Source organism: Fukomys damarensis, unplaced genomic scaffold (assembly GCF_012274545.1).
Source record: "Fukomys damarensis isolate Sample0158 unplaced genomic scaffold, DMR_v1.0_HiC HiC_scaffold_33, whole genome shotgun sequence".
NCBI lineage: Eukaryota > Metazoa > Chordata > Mammalia > Rodentia > Bathyergidae > Fukomys > Fukomys damarensis.
In genome coordinates this window covers 42,448,738-42,475,957 of record NW_022900945.1, presented here as the reverse complement: position 1 = coordinate 42,475,957, position 27,220 = coordinate 42,448,738, and the positions used below count along the sequence as shown (strand labels likewise).

At 41.3% G+C, this 27,220-nt stretch overlaps 2 protein-coding genes and 1 non-coding gene across 3 annotated transcripts in view; 1 reads left to right on the top strand and 2 right to left on the bottom strand.

Annotated features, from left to right (window-relative positions):
- Window positions 1-6,704: 6,704 nt before the first annotated feature.
- Ovgp1 (oviductal glycoprotein 1) lies at window positions 6,705-20,240 on the top strand. Its single transcript, XM_010606046.2, has 11 exons — window positions 6,705-6,776; window positions 7,343-7,372; window positions 7,748-7,952; window positions 8,908-8,964; window positions 10,303-10,468; window positions 10,984-11,108; window positions 12,340-12,448; window positions 12,939-13,124; window positions 14,782-14,898; window positions 18,216-18,351; window positions 19,331-20,240. The coding sequence occupies exons 1-11, from the start codon at window positions 6,773-6,775 to the stop codon at window positions 19,912-19,914; spliced, it is 1,719 nt and encodes a 572-aa protein (XP_010604348.1). The 5' UTR covers window positions 6,705-6,772; the 3' UTR covers window positions 19,915-20,240.
- Window positions 20,241-23,863: 3,623 nt separating this feature from the next.
- LOC117284069 lies at window positions 23,864-23,962 on the bottom strand. The gene has a single exon (XR_004515156.1). It is a non-coding gene; the product is annotated as a small nucleolar RNA U13 (small nucleolar RNA).
- A 504-nt stretch (window positions 23,963-24,466) lies between these two features.
- The window catches only part of Pifo (primary cilia formation), a 12,943-nt gene continuing 10,189 nt past the window's right edge, over window positions 24,467-27,220 (bottom strand). The window contains exon 6 of the mRNA XM_010606045.1: window positions 24,467-24,620. Within this exon, the coding sequence (XP_010604347.1) occupies window positions 24,600-24,620 (21 nt within the window). The 3' untranslated portion in view covers window positions 24,467-24,599. The remainder of the gene's footprint in view (window positions 24,621-27,220) is intronic.

Here is a 27,220-nt window from a genome sequence, read left to right as displayed (position 1 = left end):
CTGAGTGTATTTGTAGATCTGTAGTTTTTTGGGAGGAGGATGAAAATTAGCCTCAGTTTTCCAAAATACTTTCCTACCCCCCCCAAAAAAAAATTGGCAGAAAGTTTTATGTTTCCTCTGTTGGCTGTGTCTGGACAGGGTATGGGATGTGAAAAGCCTTGAGTTCTTGGAAGCAGCTCTTATCTTATTTGTAGAGGTAGAGGCAACTTACTGTTTTATAGAGCTTAACTGACTATTTTGGGAATTAATTCCATGCACAAGGACCTAATCCAGCTACTTTGAAGGAGAGGCAAGATCCACTCACCAAAGTTTTGCACAACTACTTGCCATTCCACTGAATCAGAAATCTATTTTCTGGCTGCAGTTTGGCGAGTACTTATGTGATGCCTGCTTCTCTGCCCACCATGGCATTGTGTGTATGAGAGATGAGTGTTTTTCTGTCTTAGATTCCATAATGGAAAGTTAGGGATGACAGAGAGCTTAAAGGCATTTCAGTGAAGTTAGAAAACTGACATGGATTGTTTCAGAGAAATTTTTGTCACTTTTCCAACCCAAAACCAGCCTGGGATCTGACCTGCTTCTGGACCTCTTTATCTGGCTATAGGAAGTCTGAACACTATATTTGTGGGTTCCTAAAATTTTGAAATCCAGCATCATGAAAAAAATGAAATACTGGTTGGTGAAATAAAGAGTTTATATGTTTGTCTTTTCTGAAGTCTACTATGTGTGGTTAGATATAGTGTGTTTTACTTACGTGAGTCAGGGTTTTAGTCTTTTGTTTTTTGAAAGAGTCTCACTGGGTAGTTCACATTGGTCATGAACTCAAAGCAAGCCTTGTGCCTCAACCTTCCACGTGCTGGGATACACTGTGTCACCACTCCTGGCCAGGGTATCAGTTTTGGAGCCTACTGTGCTTCCTGTGCTGCCCCAGTTCCAGTTCCCAGAGTAGCTAGTTGGAATGTTTATTTTCTCCATTGCAGTGGCCACTGCCAGTTAGATGTCATGAATGAGTTACTGATTATGTTGAAAGTAAATAGAATCAATTATGTACTTTTGAACTTTGCAAATTTAGGTAAAATTACAAGAAACTGGGCATCTTAAAAGAATATGGACAAAATATTTCTAAGTAAAGTTTCTGTGTATCGTCCTGGTAATCATGAACTCTTTTGCTTACCCTTGAGAAAAACACACGAGAAGTCATGATTTCCCACTGTTAATATGAGCTATGAATAAAGTCTTCCGTGGTTCTTAACTATTAACTTCTTAGGAAGAAGTAGGATAAGTAAGTGGAATCACTTAAGTTCTGCTCAGAGGTGAAATTTGGTGGTCACTTAGAGTAAGGAGAGGTATGACATGGGTAGGTGTTAAATGTATTTACATAACTCTTTTCCTCTTGGGTTTAAGAAGAGTAGAGGAAATCCTGAAAGAGAAAAGATGTCAAGGTGATGTGTGCATGTGTTACGATGGTTACAATGATACCAAAGAGGGAAAGCATGGTTTTTGAGGAACTACATTATCTTATTATAAAACAAAAAATTTGGCGTTAGATGGATTTGTGCTGAAGAGGATGATTCACATGTATTCATGACTGTCTTAGGATGTGTAAACCTAAGAGTCACAGGAACGAGAACAGTTTTGGATGAACATGTAATGGTGAGAAGTTTTAGAAAAGGTGAACTCAGAATAATGGATGCAGTGTCATGTGGGTTGACTCACTGGGTCTTTGACTTGAGCGTAGCTGTAGGACAGTGAGCATGGACTTGCTAATGACCAAGCAATGGAGAGCATTTTGTTTTAAAAAAAACGCATCCTGCATTTAATCTCGCTGGTTCAAATGTCTGTAAACACTGGAGTCAATCCATTTCCTAACTTTATTATTGGTACTCTGAAGTCCATTAGCCTGACCCACTGTATTCCAGTATTGATCTCTGGTCCACAGAGGTCTTCAGAAGTCCTTGGACCCACAAAGGACACTGAAAAATTTTACATAGATTGAGGAGAAATCAGACACCAGGCTGATTCTCAATATATCTCCGCTGCCCCAGAGAATAGTGGGAATATGGATCATGGATAAATTGCTCTATAGGCATTACTAGTTCACAACCATAGCAACAAAAACACCAAAATTCTAACTACTTTGGGCCATGTTTTCGAAGGACAGGAGATGGAGACAGGTCCTTGTATTTTACTTTAAAAATTAGATTCAACATCAGAGGGCCCCAAAAGGTACTTGCCACTAGATCTGGAAATAAAGGGCTCTGATTTTTAAAAGATATTCTTGTTGCCTTTGGACAATGTGAGTAATGTCTTTCAAATACATGTGTGTATATGTGTGCATACGCATTGTATTTCAGTAGTTATCGTAACTGAGTCTACCAACTAAAAACAGGAAAAAAACCCGTTTCAAAACAATGTTTACATAAGCATTTCAGTAAGAGACAAAATGTCTTTTTGCATTCTGAAAAGCTTTAGGGCATCTAAGGAGACCCAATCTAGAAGAAGCTGAGACAATTCATATCCCGTCACCATTTGTAGTGAGTGTCTAAAATTTCTCTTAAGAACTCAGCCTTCAGATTTTGTAATACTTTTTTGGAAAAGTAACAAGATTAAGTAGATCACTCTTAGGCCAAAAACATATTTCCCTGTTGAATTCCCTGTCAAAAAAAAAAGGGACAGTTAACAGAATTTTTCAACTTTCCTTACAAGCACAGGAATTATACAATCCAGAGGAGCTGAGGAAGAATGAACTCCTAAAATGTAGGGGTCTGTTCTTAAGTTGTAGAAGCACATCGCACAAGCTGTGATCCTATAATCTCTCACATTTAATGTGGGCCTCCATTTACTGAGGAAACCCTTGCAAATGATGCTCTGCAGCTTCACTGTAAGGAGCAGATTGTCAAAATTCAAATAATTTAGGCTCCAAACAACATCCTTTAACATTTAGGTGGAAGCCCAGTTGGTGTCACTGGTTTTGCATTCCTTTAGTGAATATAGATATATCTCACCTGTCCCTAAGATGATGGAGGTCCAGATTCCAGTCAAGCATTTCGCATTGGGAGGTACTGAGTTATAAGCATTAGGAATTTTAGTTTCCATTTCATCTCAGCTACGTAGTTAAGACTGTTTTAGAAAATGGCTTTTACAGGTACACGCTAACTTAGCTTGAGTTCTGCAGTCTTTGCCGTTTGTCTGTCACAGAAGCCCTCTGACGCTGGCTGGCCTTAAACTTTCTCAGACTGGCTGTGCTCACTTCTTTGATTGCTTTTGCTCAACTCATTCCAGAGGCAGCCATTTAACAGTTGGTTCGGGGACTGCAAAGGTAAGTCAGTCATGAGTCCTTCACCAAGAGAGCTCACTTTGTAATGAGTGAAGTTTTGTTTAATTTTTAAATCTAGAGTTATAAAAGACTTAAATAGTACTATGCTCTGAAGTCTATGTTAGAACATACAGGACTGGAAAAAAATTCATGAAACCATGGTTTCATGTAATATTTTTTTTTAGTACACATTACAATAAACATTTAAAAATGCAAAATCAGGCTAAGACAGGAGAAAGAGGGAAGGGCAGGGGGTGGGGGAGTAAAACCGATCACGATGTGTATGTACATTCCCCCAGAATGAACGTAAACACACTACTACTACTAATTTTTTTTAAAACTGGAAAAGAATAAAGAAATCCTTCATGCACAAACAAAAAATTGTCTTTTATACTAAATATTGGGAGATCACTTTGAAGATGAGATAATTGACTAGGAGATGCTCTTTCAAATTTACCATGAGTCTTGGTGAACACTTTTTAATTCTTATTCAACCACCAACTGATTTTATTCAGTTGTACTTTTCTAATTTATCTACATGAACATTTTGAAGTATTTGGACAGATGCTTTGTTGAAGCCAAAGCATTTCACATCTATGATCTTCTTGCCTTCATCTAGATGAGTCTTTTTCAATTTGAAAGGGGTCACCCTCCTTTAGGGATTTTGTTGGTTACCCAAGTAAAAGACATTTGTAAATGTCAGCTCCACTTCGTAAGAACAGGCTAAGCACTAAGGAGCTATATTTTCTAAGTAGCCAGGTGGGTGTGTAAAAATAAGCCTTTTTTTTTTTTTGACAGCAAGAACTCAAAAGCATTGTGAGCAAACAAAGCGGCATTCATGTTCAACATAATCTTGCTCAGCATTTCACTATTTATCATCTGCTAGGTATAGAGAGTCATACTGCCAACTCTTTGACATGGTCATTCTAAATTAAAAAGAGGTCACTCTCGGGTGTCTATTGTTGTATCTTGGCATTCTCAGCATCATCAGTCACTTTTTCAGTTGAGGTCAGGTCAGAAATCTAGCCATGAGCGCTACAGCAGGATAGGAGCCAAAGGATTGCCACAGGTAAGGATTAGTAAGGATCAGATTGATAGGGAAATTTGGCTTCTTTTGCAATGGATAGAACATTAACAACTAGGGCCCCCAGCAGCAGTGTGAGTGGAGGGGTACAAACCTAGTGGGAAGTTTCAGTGATGCGGAGAATTGGAAGGCAGGGGTTGCTGGGGGGACTCAGAAGTGGATAGAGGCAAGTTCCTACTCCGCATTAGGGACATCTCAAAAGAGCCAGTAAGGCCTCGGGCTGAAAGATAGAGGGACTGGGCAAGATTGAAGCCCCAGGAACCATCTGTAGTGCCAGTAGTTTACAGAACAAAAAGAGAAGTCAAAGCACAGACCCAGTAACAAGAATTAGAGCACAAAGATAGGAATTGGTAAACAAGTAAGTGTGCATAGTCAGCAGAGTTAGACAATACACCAGAAGTCATCTACCAATGTTACAAGTTGTTGCCAAGCCTGATCCATTGTTGTCCTTGGAGGCTTAATCATCTCCTGATTTCAATTAATGTTAGCCCAAGGAACAGAGAGGGCATAGAGAAAGCAGGTGGGACTCAAGTGGTCTCAGGATAGTACAGCAGGAGTGGGATATCAAGTCTGTTTGACAAAAAAATTCATGTTTTCCTCACTGTACTCATCATGCTACTTCTCCAAGAAAAGGACATGCACATGCGCATGCACATGTGTGCGTGCACGCACACACACACACACACACACACACACTAGCTCTGAGGATAGACTGAATCTGTTCACTGGATCACAAGGTCCTTAAAAGTAGAAACTTAAGCACCCACCAGGGGCTGACATATTCTCAATGAATATTTGTTGAAATGTTCCATCAGGATTTCCTAGAGCTTCAGTGAAATATCCCTGACCCTACCATTCTATACCATCTGTTTTTATACCATAACATCCAAACTACTGATTTAAAAACAATGGTTTCTTGGTTTCTTTGTAGTACAAAGGATAGATGTTATATGGATTTGACCACTAGTTGTTGCTACTTCCTGCTCATGTATTGCATTGAGATCTGGTCAGTAGCTCATATTTGTACCTGGAATAGGTGAACAGAAGCAGACTCTGAAAGGATGGGCATGTGCCAGAGACCTGCTGTGGCAGAGAAAGAAAATGGACAGATTTTACAATCATCTGCCTTAGTGACTCATTCTGTTTATCTTTCATACTGCTGTTGAATTTTTTAAAAATTGGCTGTCAGATGCCCAGAATTGTATTCATCATATACCTGAGGTTTATGATACGCTCTCACCATTGGCTCATATACTGGCTCAAATATCATCGACATATAAAATTTGGGTTTTTCTCTTTTCTTGAGAAATCAAAGGATTTACAAATACTGGATCTATTTTCCTGTGGGGCAACAATTAGCAGCTCCTTGGAGGGCTGTTCCTGATCATACCAATCTGTTGTCTCCTGACCAAGAGGCGTCATATCACTTGATCTGTACCACTGGGCTTGAACTGTTACTCTCCTCGTAATGGTGAATGCATAGTTTTATTATGTGTATTTCACTGCTTTACATGACCTCCTGCTGAGCGTCAGCATTTGAGTTTGACAACTGTTCTCAGTTGGGCAATCCTTTCAACAGCCTCCATTTGTTGAGCCCTGATCGCAGGCGAAGTACTGAATTAACAGTTTTTTATACTTTACCTCTTTAGTCCATGTAAAGCTCTCTGAAGTAAGTATGAATCATTTTATGTGTTGAAGCAGAAGCTCACAGAGACTAGAGGGACTGTCCCAGATTATAAAACTTCTAAGTGGGACACTGAGATTTAAATTTTGCATTTAAACCTGGTGTGGTGGTGCACACCTGTCATCCCAGCACTCAGGAGGCTGAGGTAGGAGGATCACTGCTAATTTAAGGCCAGCCTGGACTACATAGCGAGACCCCATTTCAAAAAGAAAAATTTTAATCCTTTCATTTAAAGGTTGGACCCAAAATCCAAAGCTGAAACTTTTAAGCTTTCCGTTAGACTTCTTTCACAACCAATAATCGTGAATATCAATAATCACAGCGAGCACGTAGTGTTCCTCTCCCATATGGGGCTGAACACCAGGAAGCAGCACTGAGTACCAGGCAGGGCCCGGGAATGTACTCCCACCTTTCCCACAGCCCACGGTGGACACTGTCTGTCAGTGTCAGACAAGGGCTGCAGCTTTGTTGGCTCTGAGAGCCACAGCTATGCTGAAGAGGAAGGACAGGTGGTTCTGGGGTCACTGTGACTCTCATAAATCACTGATCCTGGCCTTGGGTTGTATGTGTGTTGGGGGGGGGTTACATAGCCAAGCTATTCTCATGCTGTATATGGGCCAGTTCCTATAAAGGGGTTCGAGCTCTGGCCTCACAGCTGCCAGACCGCTAAGATGGGGAGGCTGTTGTTATGGGTCAGTAAATGTTGAAGTGCCCAGAAATGTGTCTCAGTCCAGGAGGTGCCAGGCTTTCCAAGATTGTCATCTCTTTGAGCCCCAGTAGAGTAGCCTGGGACTCAGGGGTCTGGATTAAGTACAAATGGGATGGGACATAGTGAACATCTGAACTCAGGGAGGAAAGATCATAGCTGTGGTTCTCCATTGAATAGTAAACATTTTCCAGCCTGGGTTCCTCCTTGGACCAATTAAATGAGAATCTCTGAAGGAAGGGCTAGGATACCAGTACTTTCCAACTTTGCAGCCAGGATTGAGAACCACTGGCCTAGAGCTCTTGCTGGAACTTCTAACCATCATCATTCCTGGGCAAGGCATGTGTGTATACATGTGGTACTTATTTGAGAGAGAGAGGGAGAGAGAGCTTCATTGGTTCAACATTAGAGGAGTAGAGATGAGTGAAGGGTGTGTGACTGCACTTGTGTATCTGTATCTGGATATAGTGCTGAGTGGGTAAGAGCACTTGCCAATCAGGTGTGTGGGGGACGTGGATGAGTCTGTGTGACTCTTTGCTCTGTTTCTTGTAGGGCTGGCTCTTGTGCTGGAACACCACGACGGTAAGAAAATTGTGTTCTTTCCTGCACAGCCAAGGAGATTTTCTGGCTTGGAAGTCCTCCACATTGCCTGTGCCCTGCAGCCCCTGGCTCCTCTGCCAGGGATTACTGATTCAATGCAGTGCAGCAGAGGATACCTGGCAACTGTACCAGGGTCCAGACTTAAGGATTCATTTTTGACCAGAATTTCATGAGGCATTCTCTGCGCTCTATTTGGGACTCTTGGCAAGCGGGGGAGGGCTTGGACCTCCCCGAGTCTTTGGGGTGTATGTGGTGGCAGGGTGGAAATCCTCTTGGGCCAGAGGGTCCCACTTCTCTCTGGAAGCTGAACTCCACCTTTTTCCTTGATCTCTTGACATGTGTGCGCTCCCTCACTAGGTGCTGCCTACAAACTGGTGTGCTATTTCTCGAACTGGGCACACAGTCGACCAGGCCCTGCCTCTGTTTTGCCCCATGACTTGGATCCCTTTCTATGCAGCCACCTGATATTTGCCTTTGCCTCAATGAGCAACAATAAGATTGTTGCCAAGGGTCTCCAGGATGAGAAAATTCTCTACCCAGAGTTCAACAGACTTAAGGAGAGGTGAGTTCATGTTGGATGTGGGCTTGACTTTTCAGATTTTACTGATGTAAGAAAATTAAACCTATTTCTCCTGTTATTTATAAACTTTCCCCTGATCCTTCCTGTCCTAGCCTCCTCTCAAATGCAGTTCCAGAGCATCCCTAATGTAAGAAGTCCCTGTTGAAAAATTCCTTGAACTCCTTCTTGCCTCCTTGCCTTGGTAGTTGCTGCTGCTTCCTCTGGATGTCATCTCTTTCCTCTCTGCCTGGTAAACCTCAGGTTCCCTTTTGAGCCCAGATGTGAGAATTTAAGGTATTAATACTGTTAAAGTGCTTCAAAGAGGCCCTGAACAACGCAGATATCACCCATGACTCCCAAGGTGTGAGCTCCTCAACCAATGTTTCCTCTGTCTTTGGACACTTAGTAGCTAGGTCAGTACTTTCATAGAAGTGACACTTAGTAAGTACTTACTTAAGTATTCCCCTCTCCAGAATTCCTTGATTCTTTGAAGATTTGTTGCTGCATAGGTGGGCAGGGTGAAAATCCTTTGTCAGCAGATCGAAGGCTCCTGAGAGAGGAGAGCTTGTCCACTGTTTAATATTGTATCTCAAGCTCCTAAAGCAAACCAGGCACGTAGACATTACTCAACAAGTATTTGCTGGATGAGCGAATGAGAGGAACATTTTAGCTACTCTTTTATTTCCAGAAACATGGGGATATGGGGGAGCCTGGTGGATTTTGTACAGTCTTTGAGCTGTGGGGTTGTGATGAGGCTTGAGCTGATTGCTCTCCTCACTTTTCCTTTCCTCCTCTTTCCTGTGTTCTCTCGCCTCCCGTCTGTCTTTGCCTTCCTTTCCCTGTGTTCCATTCCTCCATTTCCCATTGTTCTTCCAATTAGCAAAGCAAAATGAATGGTAAATTCAGCTGTGCCCTGGCATGAAGACCCAGCTTACTCACCCTCTGTCCCACATCTTAGGAACAAGGAGCTGAAAACACTGCTGTCCATTGGAGGGTGGAACTTCGGCACAATGAGGTAAGCTCTTGTCACCAGCTTTTTTTCTAAGACAGGAGGGCCAGGAGTGAGTGAGGTGGGCGAGAGAGCCAGCTTAGCTATGAGGGCAGCAAGGCTAGGCAATGCTTCCCCCAACTCAGATTTCATCCTGGATTCAACCCCCTTCCTCCACCATGGAAGATAACAGGTGAGGAGGAGGTTCTACCAGGTGGCAAGAAGCTGGTGAGGGGAGATAAGAAACAAAACGGGACATTCTCAGATGAACCCTCAGTGCTTCATAAAAGGCAGGAGCTTTGACTCTGAAGAGAGGGGTCTTGTGTGGGACAAGAAGAATGAGCCCCAAATCTCGCAGGGCCTGGGTTTCCTCACTTCCTAAGTGGAGCCAGTGATATCAGCCTCAAAAGCTGTATTGGAGGAAAGGAAGCAACAAAGTTAGTCTTAGAGCATGGGCACAGTGCATGCACTCGGGGAACCATGGATGCTCTTGTCAGCGCTGCACCCTCCAGGAGGCACTGTGGAGTGGGCCACCTGCCTACACATTCTCTGAAGAAATGCTACCCTCTATCATGACCAAGGCCTGAGCCGTGGGTCAGCCTGCCTTCTACCCTTTGAGGAAGACTCGGCAGCTTGGAATAAGTGAGGATGACCCTTGTAAGGGCCTTCAGATAGGATGGAAGACAGATTCAGGAAGTGAGGCGACAACCCTTTCTTCCCAGCCTTCACCTCTCCCGCTCTGAGCACTTGCCACATACTGTGAGGAGAGGGGCTGCATTTTCATTGTCTTGCAACTGCCACGGGAAATTTAAAGTGGTTGTTTCTATTCTTAATTGGTAGGAAAAGAAAGCAAGAGTCACAGATATTAATAAACTTGCCAGATTGCTCCCAGGTATGCCTCAGAGATCACCTGGCTGGGAGGTGGCAGGCAAGACAACGGAACACAGGCCTGTCTATCTTTGAGTCTGGTTATTTTCTAAGTAGTGTCTACAGGGCTTGCCCAGAATTGCTTAAAGTTCAGCTCTAATGAGTTAGAATTTATCCCAAAGTATCTTCATATTAAAAGAGGAAAAAAAAAATCAAATAAGAAAATCAAGAAGACGGGTAGAAACTCCTCTTTACAACACTGGCCTTTTGTGTAAACTTACTCAGCCCAGGCCCAGATTAGCTCAGAGAGCCTTCTGGACCCGGCTCACTCCAGCCAGGGGAAGGATGATGTCTGTGCTAGGACAGGCGGAAGGAACCAACAATTATGGGTGAGGAGCCAGCAGGGCCTTGCCAGCTGGTGAACCTAGCCAGGGGCCTCGAAAGAGTTTTAGGTTCTGTGAACAGCAGTGTTTGCCTCTCGCCCTGGTCTCTCTGCAGATTCGCCACTATGCTGTCCACGTTCGCCAACCGTGAAAAGTTTATTGATTCAGCTATCTCTCTCCTGAGGACCCATAACTTTGATGGGCTTGACCTTTTTTTCTTGTACCCTGGACTGAGAGGCAGCCCCACGCGTGACCGGTGGACATTTCTTTTCTTAATTGAAGTAAGGCCACTCTGCGGGCACTGGAATCTAGCAATGGCTGTACTTGTTTGTTTGTTTGTTTTTTAATCATGCCTGGGTGCATGGCTAACAGGGAACACAGGCTAGGGGCAGGAGAGAGAGAGAGAGAGACAGGAAACAAAATGTTCTTTCCTGCCATAATCCCTAGAGATGTCAGGCCTACTAACTGCTGAGCAGGGACCTCTGGTTGCTCTTTCTCTGTCTGTATCTGGGTCTCACTCCAGCCCTCCAGCCTAAGTGGTGCATTCTCTATGCAGCATTCTGAGCTCGCTTGGACAGTGCAGTCTGGATTTTGTGCTCCCGGTCTGCTCATCTCACCTCTGTTAAATCCACACCTGTCAATCTGGGTTTGCCTTTCTCAAAGCCTGTGGGCAGGGCCTGTGTCTCCCTCAGCTTTGTGTCCCCAGACTTGCCCTAAGGAGCTCAGTACTCTAAATATTTCCTGGATGATGTTTTCTCTCCCCAGCTGTTTTATCTAATTCTGTCTTTCTTCCTAGGAGCTCCTGTTTGCCTTCCAGAAGGAAGCACTGCTCACTAATCGCCCAAGGCTCCTCCTCTCTGCTGCAGTCTCCGGGGTCCCACACATCGTCCAAATATCTTATGATGTGCGCCTTTTAGGAAGGTGGGAGGCTGTGGCCCTAGTGGGGCAGGACGTTGGAGGGAAGGAGACGTCCTGAGTACAGAACCCCAGAGCATCTCATACACGGACTCTGTACTTGTCTTGTGCCTGCCCTGGTGTCAGTGGGATTATGAGTGTGTTGAGAGCAGTGTGGATGAGGACAGGGTCAGCTGCATCTTATACACCTTGGACCTTTCTTCAGAAGATTAGAGGGAGATGCTGTAGTAGTGGCCACGATGTTATAGTGGGTAGAGTCTTCTGCATGGCTTATTGCTGGGTCTCAGAAAGACAGAATGCCCTGAGCCTGGCCTGGCCTCTTCTTACTCACAGGATAGCTATAGACACTATGCAGAAGATGTTGGCATCAGAGCACAGATGAGTTAACAGCCCTGCTATAAAACCAGAGAGGAATGCCTGTCACACCCAATTTTCAAAGTAGATCTCCATTGCAAAGCTTAAAAAGGTGGACAAGAATTGCACATAAATCTTTCTGGACATGCTGGCCTGGGCTAATTTTCTCAAACCTGAACAATCAAGTACTTACAGATGAGGAAACCGAGGCAGATGCAGGGAAAGGGAGGGTGTGGTGTTTCTGGATGTGATTGCACAAGAGCCATCTCAATGTGACAGAAATGAGAGAAGTCCAGTAGAGAATGGAGATTGTTAGCGTTAGTCCAGTAGCCAGAAAGGATTGGGAGAGTCCTGCCTTCACCCAGCGGGGACTTTAGGCAAATTAGTTAACCTGTCTGAGTTTCAAATTTTTCTGCTTCAAAGTGGAGAAAGTTATGGTACTTAGGGCATTGGCCCAATTAAAATGAAATTAAATAATCCATGTAAACACTTCCACCTCTGATCTGGCACATGCTCAATTGTGCCTGGTCATTATGAAAGCTCTCCGGAGGGTGAGTTTCACTCTTTGAATGGTAGAAGGCAGAAGCTCTTCTATTGCTGTGGGACAGTACTGCTTTGACTCATGACAATTTATACACTTTTCTGAGTCCTGCTCACATCCACAGATTCTCTCGGCATGCATACGAGCTGATGCACAGTTATCTCTATCCAGCAGTTTGTTCCATCTCTGAGTGGCTGGTGTACCCTGGGCGGGTGCCACAGACAAAAAGAGCAGGGACACTCAGATGACCATCACCTGGCTACTTGGCCAGTTAGTGCTATGATGTTCTCACTTGAAAACCCAGCTACTCTGACTTCATATCTCCTCCTCTGTTCCTTACAGGCTCCTGGATTTCATCAATATCTTGTCTTATGATTTACATGGAAGCTGGGAAAAGTTCACGGGACATAATAGCCCCCTGTTCTCTCTTCCAGAAGACCCCAAATCTTCAGTAAGGAAAGAGCTCAGGCACCCCAGACATTGGTCATTGGGCCCAGGACATTGTCCATTAGAAAAAGGGATGCCAAGCATGGCAGCACATGCCTTTGGGCAGCAGGTGTCTTTGGGAGGACCACAAGTTCAAGCCCAGCCTGAGAAATTTAGTGACTGAATGAGATCCCGACTCAAAATAAAAAGGACTGGAGATGTAGCTCAATGAGTACAATCACTAGTATGAGGTGAGGGTGGGGTGAGAGAAAGCAAGCAAACCAACCAGCCAGCCAGCCAGGCAGCTGGGCAGGGTGGCACATGCCTGTAATCTCAGCACTCCAGAGGCTGAGGCAGGAGGATCACTATGAGTTTGAGGCTATCTAATGAGTTCAGGGTCAGCCTTAACTAGATAGCAATTCTGAGGGCAGGAGGGGAGAGAGAGAGAGAGAGAGAAAGAGAGGTGTGGGGGGGAGAGAGAATGGGGAGAGGTTGTGTTCTTTTCCTCCGTGCAGGCATATGCTATGAATTACTGGCGAAGGCTTGGGGCACCCTCGGAGAAGCTCCTCATGGGGCTCCCCACCTATGGACGTACCTTTCATCTCCTCAAAGCCTCTAAGAATGGGTTGCAGGCTGCAGCGACTGGACCAGCATCTCCAGGGAAGTACACCAAACAAGCCGGCTTCTTGGCTTATTATGAGGTGATGGGATTAGGGACCTCTGTCTAGGAGCTAGGGCTCCCCTACCTCAGCTGAGGCAAGGATCAGGAAAAGGGGCAATGGCAGGGTGAAATCTAGGGATGGGGAAAGAGGTCATTCATTGGGACAAAGCAAATTCACTATCTGGAAGATTTTATTTTTCTTTGGTGGAAGTCAAGTCTTTCGTGAGGGATGAGAGACTCAGGGGAATGGAAAGAGACAGAGGTGTCACTCCTTAAAAAGACTTTACGTGTTATATGGGTAAATCCTGACTTACCATTTAGCCTAAATAAAAATCTAGTTTGCTGTTTTGCAACATATATATAATTTTGATGTTCAAAAGTAAAGAAATAACATCCCCTATATCTCCTATTCAGCTGGAATCCTCAATCCATTTCTTATGCTCCTTCTGCTCTCTTGCTTTCTGCATCCCTGGTACTAGGTTATTTTGGAGAAATTCTAAGACACTCTCTACTGTAGGTTCTTTCATCTGTACTCCAACTCCACCACTTAATCGCCATTTTAACAAAGCTTACTAGGGGATGGTGTAGAGGAAATAGATATGGCCCCAGGGGAATATAAGACAGAAAAGTCATGATAAGAGGCACATGAAGGCTTACAGAGCAAGTGAACTCCGAGCAGACTTTGAAGCACAGGAGAGTCCTGATGGGCGGGTCAAGAGTAGCAAGTACAAAAGTACAGTTGTGTAGGGGGCACCAGAGGGAAACCTATAACCTTACTTCAGGCAGTAGTGGAGGTGCTGAGTGTCTCCCCGAGCTCTGCTCTATGCTGGGTTGATGTGGATGTTTTCCTGCTAATCCAATGAAGAAGCATGGTTGTGAGTGACGGTATAGTTGGAAAAATGTTTTTGAAGGATACTACGGGTCAAAAAGAGTTTAATAGAAGGGCCAGGGGTCTAAATCGTGGTGCCACTGCCTGCCTCGCAAGCACAAGGCCCCGAGTTTGATCCCAAAACAAACAAACAAAACAAAATAACCCCCCAAAACAAAAACAACAACAAAAAAAAAGTTTAATAGAAACTGTAAAGCACTTGAAGAAGACAGAAACAACATAGATAAACTTCTACAGCATTACTCGGATACATCTATTTCCCTGCAGCATATAGTTTCTAACATAATTCCAGGCACCCAGTGGACATTTGGGTGCTTGATAGATTTTAACAGCCTAGTTTTTTCTGCCTTTGAGACCTTTAAATCTAGTAGATGTTCTAGCAGTACTTTGATAATGACCTGTTCATAGGGCAGTTTGTGTTGAGTTCTAGTGAACAGAGGAGAGATTTGTTTATGAAAACATGTCAAAAATGAAGGTCCAGTCTTGGGTCAGGTTTTGTCCTCTTAGTACTTGGTGCTAGCATTTTTGCCAAACCCTGACTTGGCTTTTTGAGTATATCATGTTCTCTTCAGTTCTCTCTTTGTTTCTCACCATGGATGCTATAGAAAGGAAAAATGGAGCACAGAAATTTATTCAGGATAGAGAGAAGCTCTTTTGTGAATGATTTCCCACTCCCTCTTTGGTCTACCTTTTTTTCATCCCTAGTGAGGGCTTTTTGGATTCTTTATCATGGGGCAAGGTGCAACCATGGCTCCCGGTATTTCTCTCTGTAGCACCATATGGAACTCACCTGTGGTTCTTCTGACAGGTTTGCTCCTTTGTCTGGAGAGCGAGAAAGCATTGGATTGATCATCAGTCTGTCCCTTACGCCTACAAGGGGAAGGAGTGGGTTGGGTATGATGACGCCATCAGCTTCAGTTACAAGGTGAGATCCTGTCTCCACCCCCTTTCTCTTTCTTTCTCCATCTTCCTCCCCCTACTTTCTTCTTTTTTTGGACCAGGTATTTTCTTCTTCTTTTTTAATTTAGAAAGACATTTTTATAACAAATACCAATACAAGATAGATTATCCGAAGTGCTCCAGGAAGATTCCTGATACGTGGCAGGGGTGGGAAAATTAGGGAGAGCTTCCTGAGGGAGCTGAGTAGGAATAGAAGATAAAGGCACGGAGGAAGGTTCAGTGGGGGTAGAAAGCTTTTCACAAGTTTAAAGAAGGATTTGGCAGATCAGAGGCTTTTTATGGAGGGGCATAAATTCTGGTGAAGAACTTTAGTTTTCAATCTGCAGGGATTTTAAAGGAGAGTTTCTGAGCAGGTCTATGGTTGGCAAGTTTGAATGAATCTGGCAGGGTTTTATAGTGAATTACAACAGAAAATTCACACCCCAGTGGATCCCGAGCCTGTCTCTGTTGTGAAATCATCTGAGAGATTTGATAAATGTAGAAATTCTTGGTTCCACCTGTGGACACTCAGTAGGCTTTAAGAAAAAAGTTGGAAACCATTTTTAGTATGTCTTCCCACGTGATCATGCTGTGTCCAGTCTGGCATTTAGGAAGCTCTACTGGACTTAGAGGTCTAAGCATGAGATAATGAGGGTCTGGACCAGGGTGGTCAGGAGGAGAGGCAGTTTGTGTGTGAGAAGTTCTCAATATTTGGCAACTGCCTGAATATCAGGGGTTTTAAGTGGAGAGAATTCATAGTTCTCCTACTGTAGGTGATATAGAAGTGACAAGTGTCTGGTGTTTCTAGGAAGGGAGAAATTTGAGGTGGAAAACACAAGAGATAGGGAGGCACTCATGAAGTTTCCCTTGCAGTTATACATACAGCTCCTCTAAAGCAGCCTGCTGGGGATAAGAGAGGTGGAAAGCATGGCTTCCAGGCCCTAGGACCTTGCCCTGTGGTTTGGGAATGGAAGTCACAGGAAGAAAAGGTTGATGATCCATGGAAGTAGCACATTGGATGGACTGGAATATATAATCCATAGGACATCAGAGAAGATTTACCCCATGTGTTGGGAGAAAATCTTGGAACCAGCAGTAGAGCATAGACTTGCCTGAGGATCATTATTGTGTCTTGCAGAACTAGATGGGGATGTGAGCCGAGCGTGGGGATGATTAAGGGACTGCGTCACAGAATGTTAGAGCTAAAAGAAACCTTAGAGATTATTGCTAGTAGATAATTATCCCTGGATGTCTCAGGGTTCCTGCATTGTATGGTCTCTCTGAGCAAAGGGAGCAGATAAACTATACCAAAGATGGAGAGCTGCCTTTTCCCCTTCTGTCAGGATGATCTACTTACCCTCAGGACCTGTAAAAGTCCCCTCTGAAAAGTGTTCACATACAAACAAAGCAGAAGGAGCTTTCTGGTGAAGCCCCTCCCCCCACTGCCAGATACTCTGCCACACCATGGAAGCTCTAAGTCGCAATTTTGAGGTTCATTGTGGTGCAAACCCTGCTGCACACGCAGGTTAACCCATCATCACATTACCCTTTGGGAAGCTGGAGCATGGGAACCAATGCAATGTTCCACTTGCTCTTTTTGCTATGAATTATTGTTTTTTCTCTCATGAGTTTATTGGTACATTTTAGGTATACAGTACAGTTACATTCATCATTTGGATCTTGTACTTTTACGTGACAGGTCTTGGTTCTCATTTTTTCCCCATACCCCTGCCCTCCCTTCACCCCCTCCTCCCTTCCCTATTTACAAATACTTTATTTCCATTTTTTCATTTTATCATTTTTTTTCTTTTCCCTTATTTCCTTTCCCCTACCCTTCCCACTTCCCCTATACCTTTAGCCCTTTTCTTCCTATTTCACACTGTCAATTATATCAGGGATCTTATGTGCCATTATAGTTTTTCACACCAGAGAAACTATTCAGTATTTATACATGTGTGACTTATTTATTTCACTTAGGAGTATATCCTCAATATGTATGCATTTTCCTATGAATGAATCTAATTTCTCATTCTTTATGGCTGAGTAGTATTCCATTTTATAGAAAAATCACATCTTCTTTATCCAGTCTCCAACTGATGGGGAAATTGCTATGAATTATTAACATCTGTTCCCTGATCTGGGTCCGGTGTATGTGTGAGCAGGTTGGCAGGCCAACGTGTTAGCTTGTAAGTAGGATAAACTCTCAAAACTTCCACAATTTCAGACTTAATGACTGGATTCTACTTCCTCTTCTTTTATATTTGGGTAAAGCAAACCCCAGAAAGGAGCAAAATGCCTTAGCTAAGTCACACATCTATTTGAATATGATGGATTCTGTTTTTTCTATCAGCCTTGACAGAGCACTGGCAAAACTACAGGACCTGGATTTTAGTATAAACTTTGCCTTTTAGTTGTAGCTGAGGTTTTTTTTGTACCAGGGATCAAACTTGGGTCCTTGCTTTTGCATGTAGCTGAAGTTTTAAAATATGGATGAAAGCTTTTATCTTTCTAACCTGTGTTATTTGCTTTATCTGTACATTTTAGCAACACCATGACATAATCATGTTGAAATGATTTTTTTCAATAATAATAAAGCAATATCTATAGTTCAGTGAATGATAATGGCAATTATCAGGCTGGGGAACACAGGGGAATTATAGCCAATATTTACTGAACTTTAACTCTGTGCCAGATATTGATCTAAATATTTTTTATGTAGAAACTTTTTAAGTTAGGTATACTCCTGCATACCATACATTTTAATCTTTTTGATTTTATCATTCAGGGGCATTAAATACGTTCACATTTTGTATAACTATCACCACCATCCATCTTCAGAATTTTTCATCTTTCAAAATGAAACTATACCCATCAAATGCTAACTCCCTGTTTCTCCTAGCCCCTGACAGTCACCATTCCACTTTATGTCTCTATTAATTTGATTCTTCTGAGTACCTGCACAAGAAGGGCATCTTACAGTATTTGTAATTTTTTGATTTGGCTTATTTCACTTAGCATAATGTCTCTCAAATTTCATCCATGTTATAGTTTATAGGAATGCTTTTGATCCTAAAAATGTTGAAAATGTTATTCTTTTTTTCACAAATGAGTCAACCAAGGCACATAATATGCATATAAGAATTTTAAGAACCAATAATTAATAAGAAGCAGAGGCTAGATTCAAATACAGGCTATCCATAGTACTGCTACATTGCTTCTTGAGTGGTCATCTGCTGGTACTTGACATTATAGTAGTCTGGAGGGTGGTCAGTATAGCATGTTAACTGGTTGTTACTGTTACAGGCAATGTTTGTAAAGAGAGAGCATTTTGGAGGGGCCATGGTATGGACACTGGACATGGATGATGTCAGGGGCACTTTCTGTGGCACTGGCCCCTTTCCCCTTGTAAATGTACTGAATGAGATCTTGGTGCAGGCTGGTAAGTAGCTGTGACTTGGAAGCTAGGATTAGCATTTGCAGAACAAGGCACTGGGTGGGTCTGTTCTGCTAAGTCTAAATGCTTTGATGAGGCAACATGATTATCAGGGGAAGAGAATAAACTTTGATGTAAACCAATGTTTTCTAATCTTGGTTGGGATATTTGGACCTCACTTGATCTCTTTGAGCTTCCTTTGCCCTATTTGTAAAATAAAAATAATCCTTATACTCAGGACATTAGTATTGTAAGAACTAAATGAGACGTGGAATGCCCTGGCTCATAGTTAGTACTCCATATATGTTAGTTAATATTTCTCTGTTTCTTTCTTTTGCTTTTATGGGCAAAGGTTAGGAAAGGAAATTTAATTTCTTTCAATATCTCAATGACAGAAAATGTTGCCCAGCCTGTTAGGAGATGGCACCTGGAATGAAAGAGCAGAAACATCCTTAGAGATTTTTCATAATTCTCACTTTAGAGATAGTGAGACTGGTGTTCAACTTTGTCAAGTGTCTAGTTGGGCTCCAGTCCAATCATTTGCATGGTACTGTCTATAAACTCTTTGCCTGTATCTTTGTTCCTGTTGCCTCCTACAATATAGAGACATGAGAGGTTTCTCCCTGAAGATTCAACAACTAAGGCATTAGGGTTGGGGGAAATTTTTGCTGTTAGTGCAGAGGGGATAAAGAGAGGGCTTACATATAAGGACATCGTAAGTTACTCCCTGGAGTCATTCACAGAAATGTAGCAAATCCACAAAGTGCTCAAGGTTGGGAACATGTTACCTGATGTGGTCAGGGAGAAGGGGTCCTGTGTGATGAGATTTTTATCTGTGACCTCAAGTGGTAAATTGTTAAATCCTCCACTTCTGTGTTTTTGGATCAGTTACTTCAACCCTGGATTGGTTATAGTCCTGCCAGTAATTAATAAGTCAGGAAGAATGAGGTAGGATTCTCATTCTTTTCTAATTATTTTTCTCTAGAGGTCAGCTCAACTCCTTTACCAGAATTTTGGTCCTCATCTGCTACAAATTCTTCAAGATCTGACTCTGAAAGACTGGCTGTGACAGAGGCAATGACCACGGATACTATTAAGATTTTGCCTCCAGGAGGAGAAGCTATGGCCACGGAGACCCATGAAAAGTATGAAAACATAACTACAATTCCTATAAGTGGAATTGTGACCCCTGGAAGGGAAACGGTATCCCCTAGAAAGCACAGTGTAGCTTTAGGTGTAAAGACTAAGGTCCCTGGGACAAAGACTATGACCTCAGTGGACCATTGGTCTGTGACCGCTGCAGAGACAACTGTAGCCTTTGTGCATCTTCAGACAGAGACTTCTGGGAAGAAGACTATAACCACTGTGGGTCATCAATATGTGACCCCTGGAGGGATGACTATGACCCCTGTACATCTTCAGACTAGGATCTTTGGCAAGAAAACAATGGCCCCTAGAAGGAATTCTATATCCCCTGCAAATGGCACTGTCCCCTTCGGAAAGATGTCAGTCACCTCTGCTCAGAAGGCTGTGAATCTACAAGGGGAAAATTTCACCCAGGATGGGTGAATGTGATCTTAAGGTGGGAGGTAAAAACAGGAAGTATCCTTCAGCCCTGTCATACATCTGTTAAGATGCGTTCCCCTTGCTTTTGATAACCTCTTAATTCTCACTGATGGAAATCATTCATCTATTGCTTCAATGACCCTTGCAATAAGTCTTCTCTCTTAAAAAAAAAGACAACCTGGAAAATTCTGCTGTGGATAAAGAATACTAAAGTTCTTTTGGTAGCAAAATCTAGGAAAGCTCTTGTATTTTTTTATATGATATGACAGAAGCCACCTGATCTCACCCTTTGATAAACCATTCATGGGGTAAAGTAGGTATCAAAGCTACAAGGGGTCAATCTCTTTTCTGTTGAATAAATTGGAATCAGATCTACCTGCAGTCTCTGAGATTCTCTTCTTAAAATGAGTTGGGCATCTGAATTTTCAGCTTCTTCCTTTCAGGGTCATTTTCCCTACTACTATTTTTGATAAGGTCAAGTCTACAATAATGTTTCCCACTGAGGATGATGGGCTCCCTTTTCTGCCATTTAAAATAGCTCACTTCATTGCTGGTTGGAGCCAGTGTCTTCTCTAGAGCAGGTTTCCACAATCTCAAGAAGAGCTGGGAGGATGAGGAAGTTGAATCTTCTAATTGTATTTTGTTTGTTGATATTTTAGTTGTGCCTGAATAAGCATAACATGCCTATTCTCTCCTCAAAAAGTGGTTGAGAAGGCAAAACAATATTTTAAAACCCTTTTTAAAGGGGGGATTATTACCAGGACACTTCTAGGTCTTCTCAAGAAACACCAGTTCTCATACATTAAACATTTCAGTTTGGGGAACATCTTCCTGAGTATGACTGACCCTCACAAATTACTACAGATTCAGACCTGGGTTTTAGTTCTCTGCTTCTAGTAACTTATACCACAGAAAGTGGCTGTCACATTTGACACTAAGGTTATATATCAGTAGATTTTCTGTTGCTAATAATATAGCAACAGAATGGGCAAGACATCAATAAAGACATTTATTATGGTTCATAGTTCTAGTCCAATGTGATAACTATTTTGCTGTCAGAGTCTTGAGGTTATTCAGGTCATTACATGGTGAAAGGCCTAGTACATGCCCAAGTAGAAAAACTACTGTCAAGAAAAGAAGTTAGCAAAATGTTTAAAGGTCGTGTGGAAATCTTAAAAACTCCAAATACATGGCTAATTTTGAACAGTGCATTTGCAGGCTCTAACATTATGCAGTAGTCTGGCAACCATCACCAAAAACTTCTAAAACATAGAGTAAACCTGACAGTCTTATGGTGGTAAGAAAACAAAAACATGTTATAGGAAGAAGTCTATCTCAAATATGTGTCTTCCTTTCTGTACATTTACCAGATTTGAACTGCATGAGCAGAAAGGAGAGTTAGGTTGGGAATGTCTGATGAAGAGAGATTAATTTCTTTACATCTTTCAGTACTTAAGAGGTGGATATCTACCAGTTCTCAAATGAAAGCTAAGGAAGCCTTATCAGCAGAGCAGGAAAAAAATCAAAAGTAGATGAATATTCCAGAAGCTGCAACCCAACTCAATCCCTACATAAATTGAGAATAGCTGGCTATTACCCTTGTGCAAAACCAAAGAACAGAGAACGCTTTCCAGTGTCAGGTCAAATCACCCAAGCATCTAGTTCATTCATTTACACTCAAAAACAGTGAGTCATGCAAAGAAACAATAAATTATTACTCATAATCAAGAGAACAAGCACATAGTAGAAATAGACTATAGGTGATTGAAATCAGTATTATGTACAAAAAAGACTGTGATTCTTATGCTAAGCTAATAATAATAAATAACAAAAAAGATGAATGAAGAATTTCATTAGAGAATTAAAATCTGTAATAAACTGATTATATATATCCAACAAAGAACATATACAAGAATGGTTATATTCAATAGATTTTAATGCAGTGATCAAAATATTTCATAAACTACATTGTCCAATAATATGTAGTAGTCATATGTGGCTATTCAACAATTGAAATGTGGTTAATGCAACTCCAAGGAAGTGAATTTTAACTTTTAATTAATTAAATTTAGATTTAAACAGCTGCATGTTTTAGAGGCTACAGAATTCATAGCAACACTATTCTTAAAATTTAAAAATCTGAAACTTTCCAAATGACAATATATAGTAGACTAAATAAATTGTAGTATACCTAGTAGTGAAATAAACTACATTGTAGTTTAAATTATATCTTGTAATATATTATATTAATTTCTATAGTGAAATATGTAGCAGAGAATAAATCATTGACAGCTACAATTTGGATGGATATTTTATGATAAACATAGCGTTGGTTGATATATGAGACTGATGTAAAACATTAGGGAGGATACCTTTTTAAAATCAAATACAAAACCAAGCAAAAGTAGTGAATCACTGGGATATGTGTCTAGAAGGGAACACAAAGAAGCTGCTAGAGTGCTAGTTATGTGACAATTTTTTCTCACTAAAATATATATAGGAGGTACTTACCTCTGGGGAACATTGAGAATTTGGGTCTGAGTCCTCTAAGGCACTGCTGCTTTCTTCATAGCTGTCAACTGCATCCCTCCTTAGCTGCTGTGACATTTATGAAGAGAGAAAAGGAAGGCAAGAGGGCTGATTCTGAGCTGAGCCAAATGATAAAGTGGAAGATCTTGAGGAAGGGTGCTGTGGACAGGGAGTGCATGTGTGTGTGTGTGTGTAGACAGAAGTTGTATCTTGGGTGCTGTGGACAGGGAGTGCGTGTGTGTGTGTGTGTGTGTGTGTGTGTGTGTGTAGACAGAAGTTGTATCTTGGGATGTTGAACATCAGAAGTGAGATAAGAGTTTGGAAAGGAATTTTCTGCTACTTTTTCCTATCTCTGCTGCATTGCCACCATCTTATGTCAATGCCAAGAGGCTACACGGAAGTCTAGTAAACCCTTCGGAATTTTCTTTCTTCATGAATGCCACATGTATTGCTAGAGTAGAGAAACTGTACTGGTCACATTCAAATCACATATCAACAGTAGACAGCATGTTGCCCATTTACCTGAAATAAGAATGATTCTTGTTTGAACCCCAATATATGGTTCAATTCTTGGCTAATGTTTCTCATATGGTCAACATACTTTTTAATGTTTCAAGGTACTCATTTCAAAGAGCTGTGCTCAAGTAGAATGGAAAGGCCCCTGTATCTGTACCTAGGTGGGACTAAACAGGTGTCTTCTCCTCCCTTCCCCTCATCTTCCACTCTGTGCCAGGACCCTGATGTGGGTCCCATGGAGGGGCTTTAAAGAGCTTGTTAAAAGAAAAAGGAAATAAGTGGAGCCCTGTGACCATTTACCATAAAAATGTGAGGACAACATTCAAAGGACTGTTTGGAAAGGGTCTGTCTATGCTTCTATTTATGTATATACATGTGTAAATGTGTACATAGTATAGGAATGCTGTTATTTTGTCATCCTTTCAAAAATATTTTTGTATTTGGGAATTTGCAAGATTCAAAGTTAAAATGAGAGGGATAACAACAAAAACCTGCAACTACTCATCAGTCACCTACACATTCCTCAGGATGAAGACATGATCCAGTTCTGTGTAGGTATGGTTGTATAGCAGAGTGAGAGAAGCATGTAGCTGTCCAGGTTTGGAGAATGTGGAAGAGTATAGAGTCTACATGTCCCTCACTTACCTTGAAAAGATATTTTCTGGTAAAATCAATATTGCTTACAAAGACTTCTCCAGGGTTCTTGTTCAAGGTGGGTCAGTAAAAAGTTAACATAACAGTTAACTTTACTAATGTAGACATAGAGAGGAAACAACTGTTGCTAATGACCTCATTGGAAAAATAGAGCTCAGACATTCAATATGCCCCTTCCTAGTAATGTATTAGTTGCTTTGTTCTGGAAGATGACTGGAATTTCCCAGAGTAACTGCTTCTTCTTTTTTTTCCACATCAGATGGGTACTGTGCTGGTGTAACAGGGTTTGTGGGAGGCACATCTCATGCATATGGCATGAGCATCCAATCATCACACTCATGAACTGAAGGATGTCCCTAAGTAATTTCTAACAGTGCTCCAATCTGTGCGGGACAGAATGTTGATTGTGTAGAGTGCTCATGGAGAGGCATGGAGATTTTGCTTTGGTAAAAATGTTGATAGGTGTGCCATAGAAACATCCTTTTCTTGGTACCATGGATTGATCTTGGGCCCTTGCACTTGCAAGGCAGGTGGCAAAACCCTGGCCTGAAACATATCTTTTGACATAGCATTTTGCATCCTCACAGCCTCCCATATAACAATGCCCAACAATCCTGAAGCTGAGGTGAGAATACTCTGGCACATCTAATTTCTACAGTACAGCAAGGATTGGTCACAGGACTGGTTGCAGTCAGGGCCTGGGGAAGGCCAATGGCAGGGTAGAGCAGGAAAAACTAAGTAATTCAGGAAGGAGGTAAAGAAAGCTGCCAGTTGACATGTGGAAACTCTGGAATCAACATAGTCTAATACTGAATATATAGCAAGAGGCTTAATTAGCTGTCTCTTTATTTCAAGAAAGACATTATTTACATTCTGTCCCATCTTTCCTCATGCAAGTTTACATGACGATCTTCTCAGTATCATAAGTTGCTCAAGACTTTGTTTCTTCCTCCCTTCATTCTCATTGAAAATGTGTCTGTGTTCCAGTCTCAGCAATAGGAAAAGCTAAACTGCAGGCAAGATAATGGGAGCTCCTTACTATACCAAAATGGATAAAATATGTGCATTAACAGAAGACTTTGAAGTCTTATTTCTCTCCCTATCTATATAGTTGACCCTGTAACTTGTTCATCTATAGAGGAAAATTTGTCAAATGCAAAAAGTAGAAGTAGAAATGCAAATTTCATAGCTCCTTCCATACATTTATATATTTTTGTGCACCTTCTACATGGAAGCCAGTGTTAAGTACAGTAAGTAACAGTTCATGAAGTAGCCCCCTTCAAAACTTCAAAAACTTGTGAGAGATCAGAGAAGTACATTATGTATCTAACAGAACTCAGGTTGTTCTGTATTTTATACATGCATTATTTCATATTATGCCAAGGAAAGAGACTCAGGAAAATTATGTATTAATATGATGCTGAAAAGAAGACTTCATTGCCAGGAGTGGTGCACACACCTGTAATCTCATCACTCAAAAGGGTTGCCCACCCACCCAACTTCTCAAAGATTTTGTTTTTGTTTTTGCTATTGTTATCATTGATTGTACTACTTTAGCCAAGGTGACATAGTTGTTGTGATCAGTTGTTTCCTTGTATGCCATCACCAAGATTGGATGGGAGTCATAAATAATACCATAGTTCAGCCCCAAAGAACTAGATGTGAGGCCAAATAGGCAATAACTTCTTATCCCTAATAAATCAAAGAGGCAGGATATTGGGAAAGATTCAAAGGCCAAAAGCCAGCTACACCTAGAAGACATCTCTGCAAAGTAGTCACTTCCTAAGGCAGTCTTAATACTAGTAATGAGGCTACCTACCATAAGTGATTTACAAGCAACAATGTGGAAAACAAATTTAAAAAATAGAAAGTGAGAAGACATGGAAGCAAGATGAAATTCCAGACCTCCAAGGCAAAGCCAGGGGGCATTAAAGTAGAAGAAAAAAAAAACACCCAGCTGAACTTTCTGAAATAGTAGCAGCAAAAGTAACAAAGCAGATGAATAAGGCTCTAGGAAAAGAAAAAAAAAACCAAAAAACAAAACAAACCAGAAAAAATTCCAGAGATAACTAAGAAGGTGATCGCTATAATAAAGAATATGGTTAGTGAATCTATAAAATATGAAGATTAAAAAAAAAAGAGCTCAGTAAAGTGATGCAAACCATGAATGCCCAACACAGGAAAGAGCTAGATTCCATGAAATGGATTAAAACAGATATCAAGGAGAATAAAAAGTCTATTGAAAATTTACACAGCAGAATCAACCAGTGTGAGGACAGAATATCAGACTTAGAACACAAGTTTACGGTTAGTGATCATCAAATGAAAGACTTCTTAAAAATATCAAGGGGCCACAAAAAATCAATTTAACAGCTGCTAGATGATGCAAAGAAGAATAACATAAAACTGATCAGAATCAAGGACAAATCAGAAGATAGCACAAAGGACATAAAAAATCTGTTCACAGAAGTAATGGCAGAAAACTTCCCAAGCATGGAAAAAGAATGATATACAGATAACTGAGGCATATAGAGCTCCAATTAGCCATAATCAGAAAAAAACTGCACCAAGGCATATAGTAATCAAGATTCCAGAAATTCAAACAAAAACAGAATATGAAAAGGGGTTAGAGCCAGGTGTGGTGGCTCACATCTGTAATCCTAGCACTCAGGAGGCTGAGACAAGAAGATTGCCAGTAGTTTGAGGCTAGCCTGGCCTATATAGTGAGTTGAGTTCAAGGCCAGCCTGAACTACATAGTGAGATCTTGCCTCAAAATACAAACAACCAAACAATCAACAAAACAAAACAAAACAAAATCAAAACCAAAACCAAAACCAAAAACCCTCCCCAAACAAAAAATGTTTAGAGAAAAGAAACAAATCTCCCATAAAGGAAAAGGAAAGCCCAGAAGAATCACAGTGGACTGCTCAATAGAAAACTTTAAGCCAAGGAGAGCCTGGAGTGAAGTATTTCAAGCCCCAAAAGAAAACAATCTCCAACCCAGATTGATGTACCTTAAAAAATTATCTTTCAAAACTGATGGAGAAATAAGATACTTCCATGATAAAGAACACCTGAAGAAATTCATGACCATCAAACCAGTATTCCAAAAAGTTCTGAATGAATTCTAGGAAAATACAACAGTTTTCTGAATCCTAATATAATGAATCCACCATGCAAGGCAAACAAGTACTCAGAGGGTAAAGGGAATTGACAACAGGAACATAATATGACAAAGATAAATCAATACATATAAGTTATAACCATCAGTGTAAACAGTCTCAATTCACCAATTAAAAGAAACAGACTGATAGAATGGATCAAGAAACAAGATCCAACCACATGCTGCATACAAGAAATACATTGAACTAAAAAATAAATTCACAGACTAAAGGTCCAAGGATGGAAAACAATATTCAATATTACAGGAAACTGGAAAAAACACCAGGGTAGCTATTCTATTTGAAGACAAAGCGGACTTTAAACCAAGACTAATCAGAAGAGAAAAAGAAGTTTACTGCATACTTGTTAAGGGAACAATCCAAGAGAAAGAGATAAAAGAGGTAATAATCATATATATAATCATATATATATATATATATATATAAA

What these genes read in the sequence shown, in the direction of transcription:
- Ovgp1 (XM_010606046.2), top strand. An exon ending in CAGAAGACCCCAAATCTTCA is followed by an intron (nt 12,449 to 12,938) that starts GTAAGGAAAGAG and finishes TCCTCCGTGCAG; the next exon opens with GCATATGCTATGAATTACTG. An exon ending in GCTTCTTGGCTTATTATGAG is followed by an intron (nt 13,125 to 14,781) that starts GTGATGGGATTA and finishes TTCTTCTGACAG; the next exon opens with GTTTGCTCCTTTGTCTGGAG.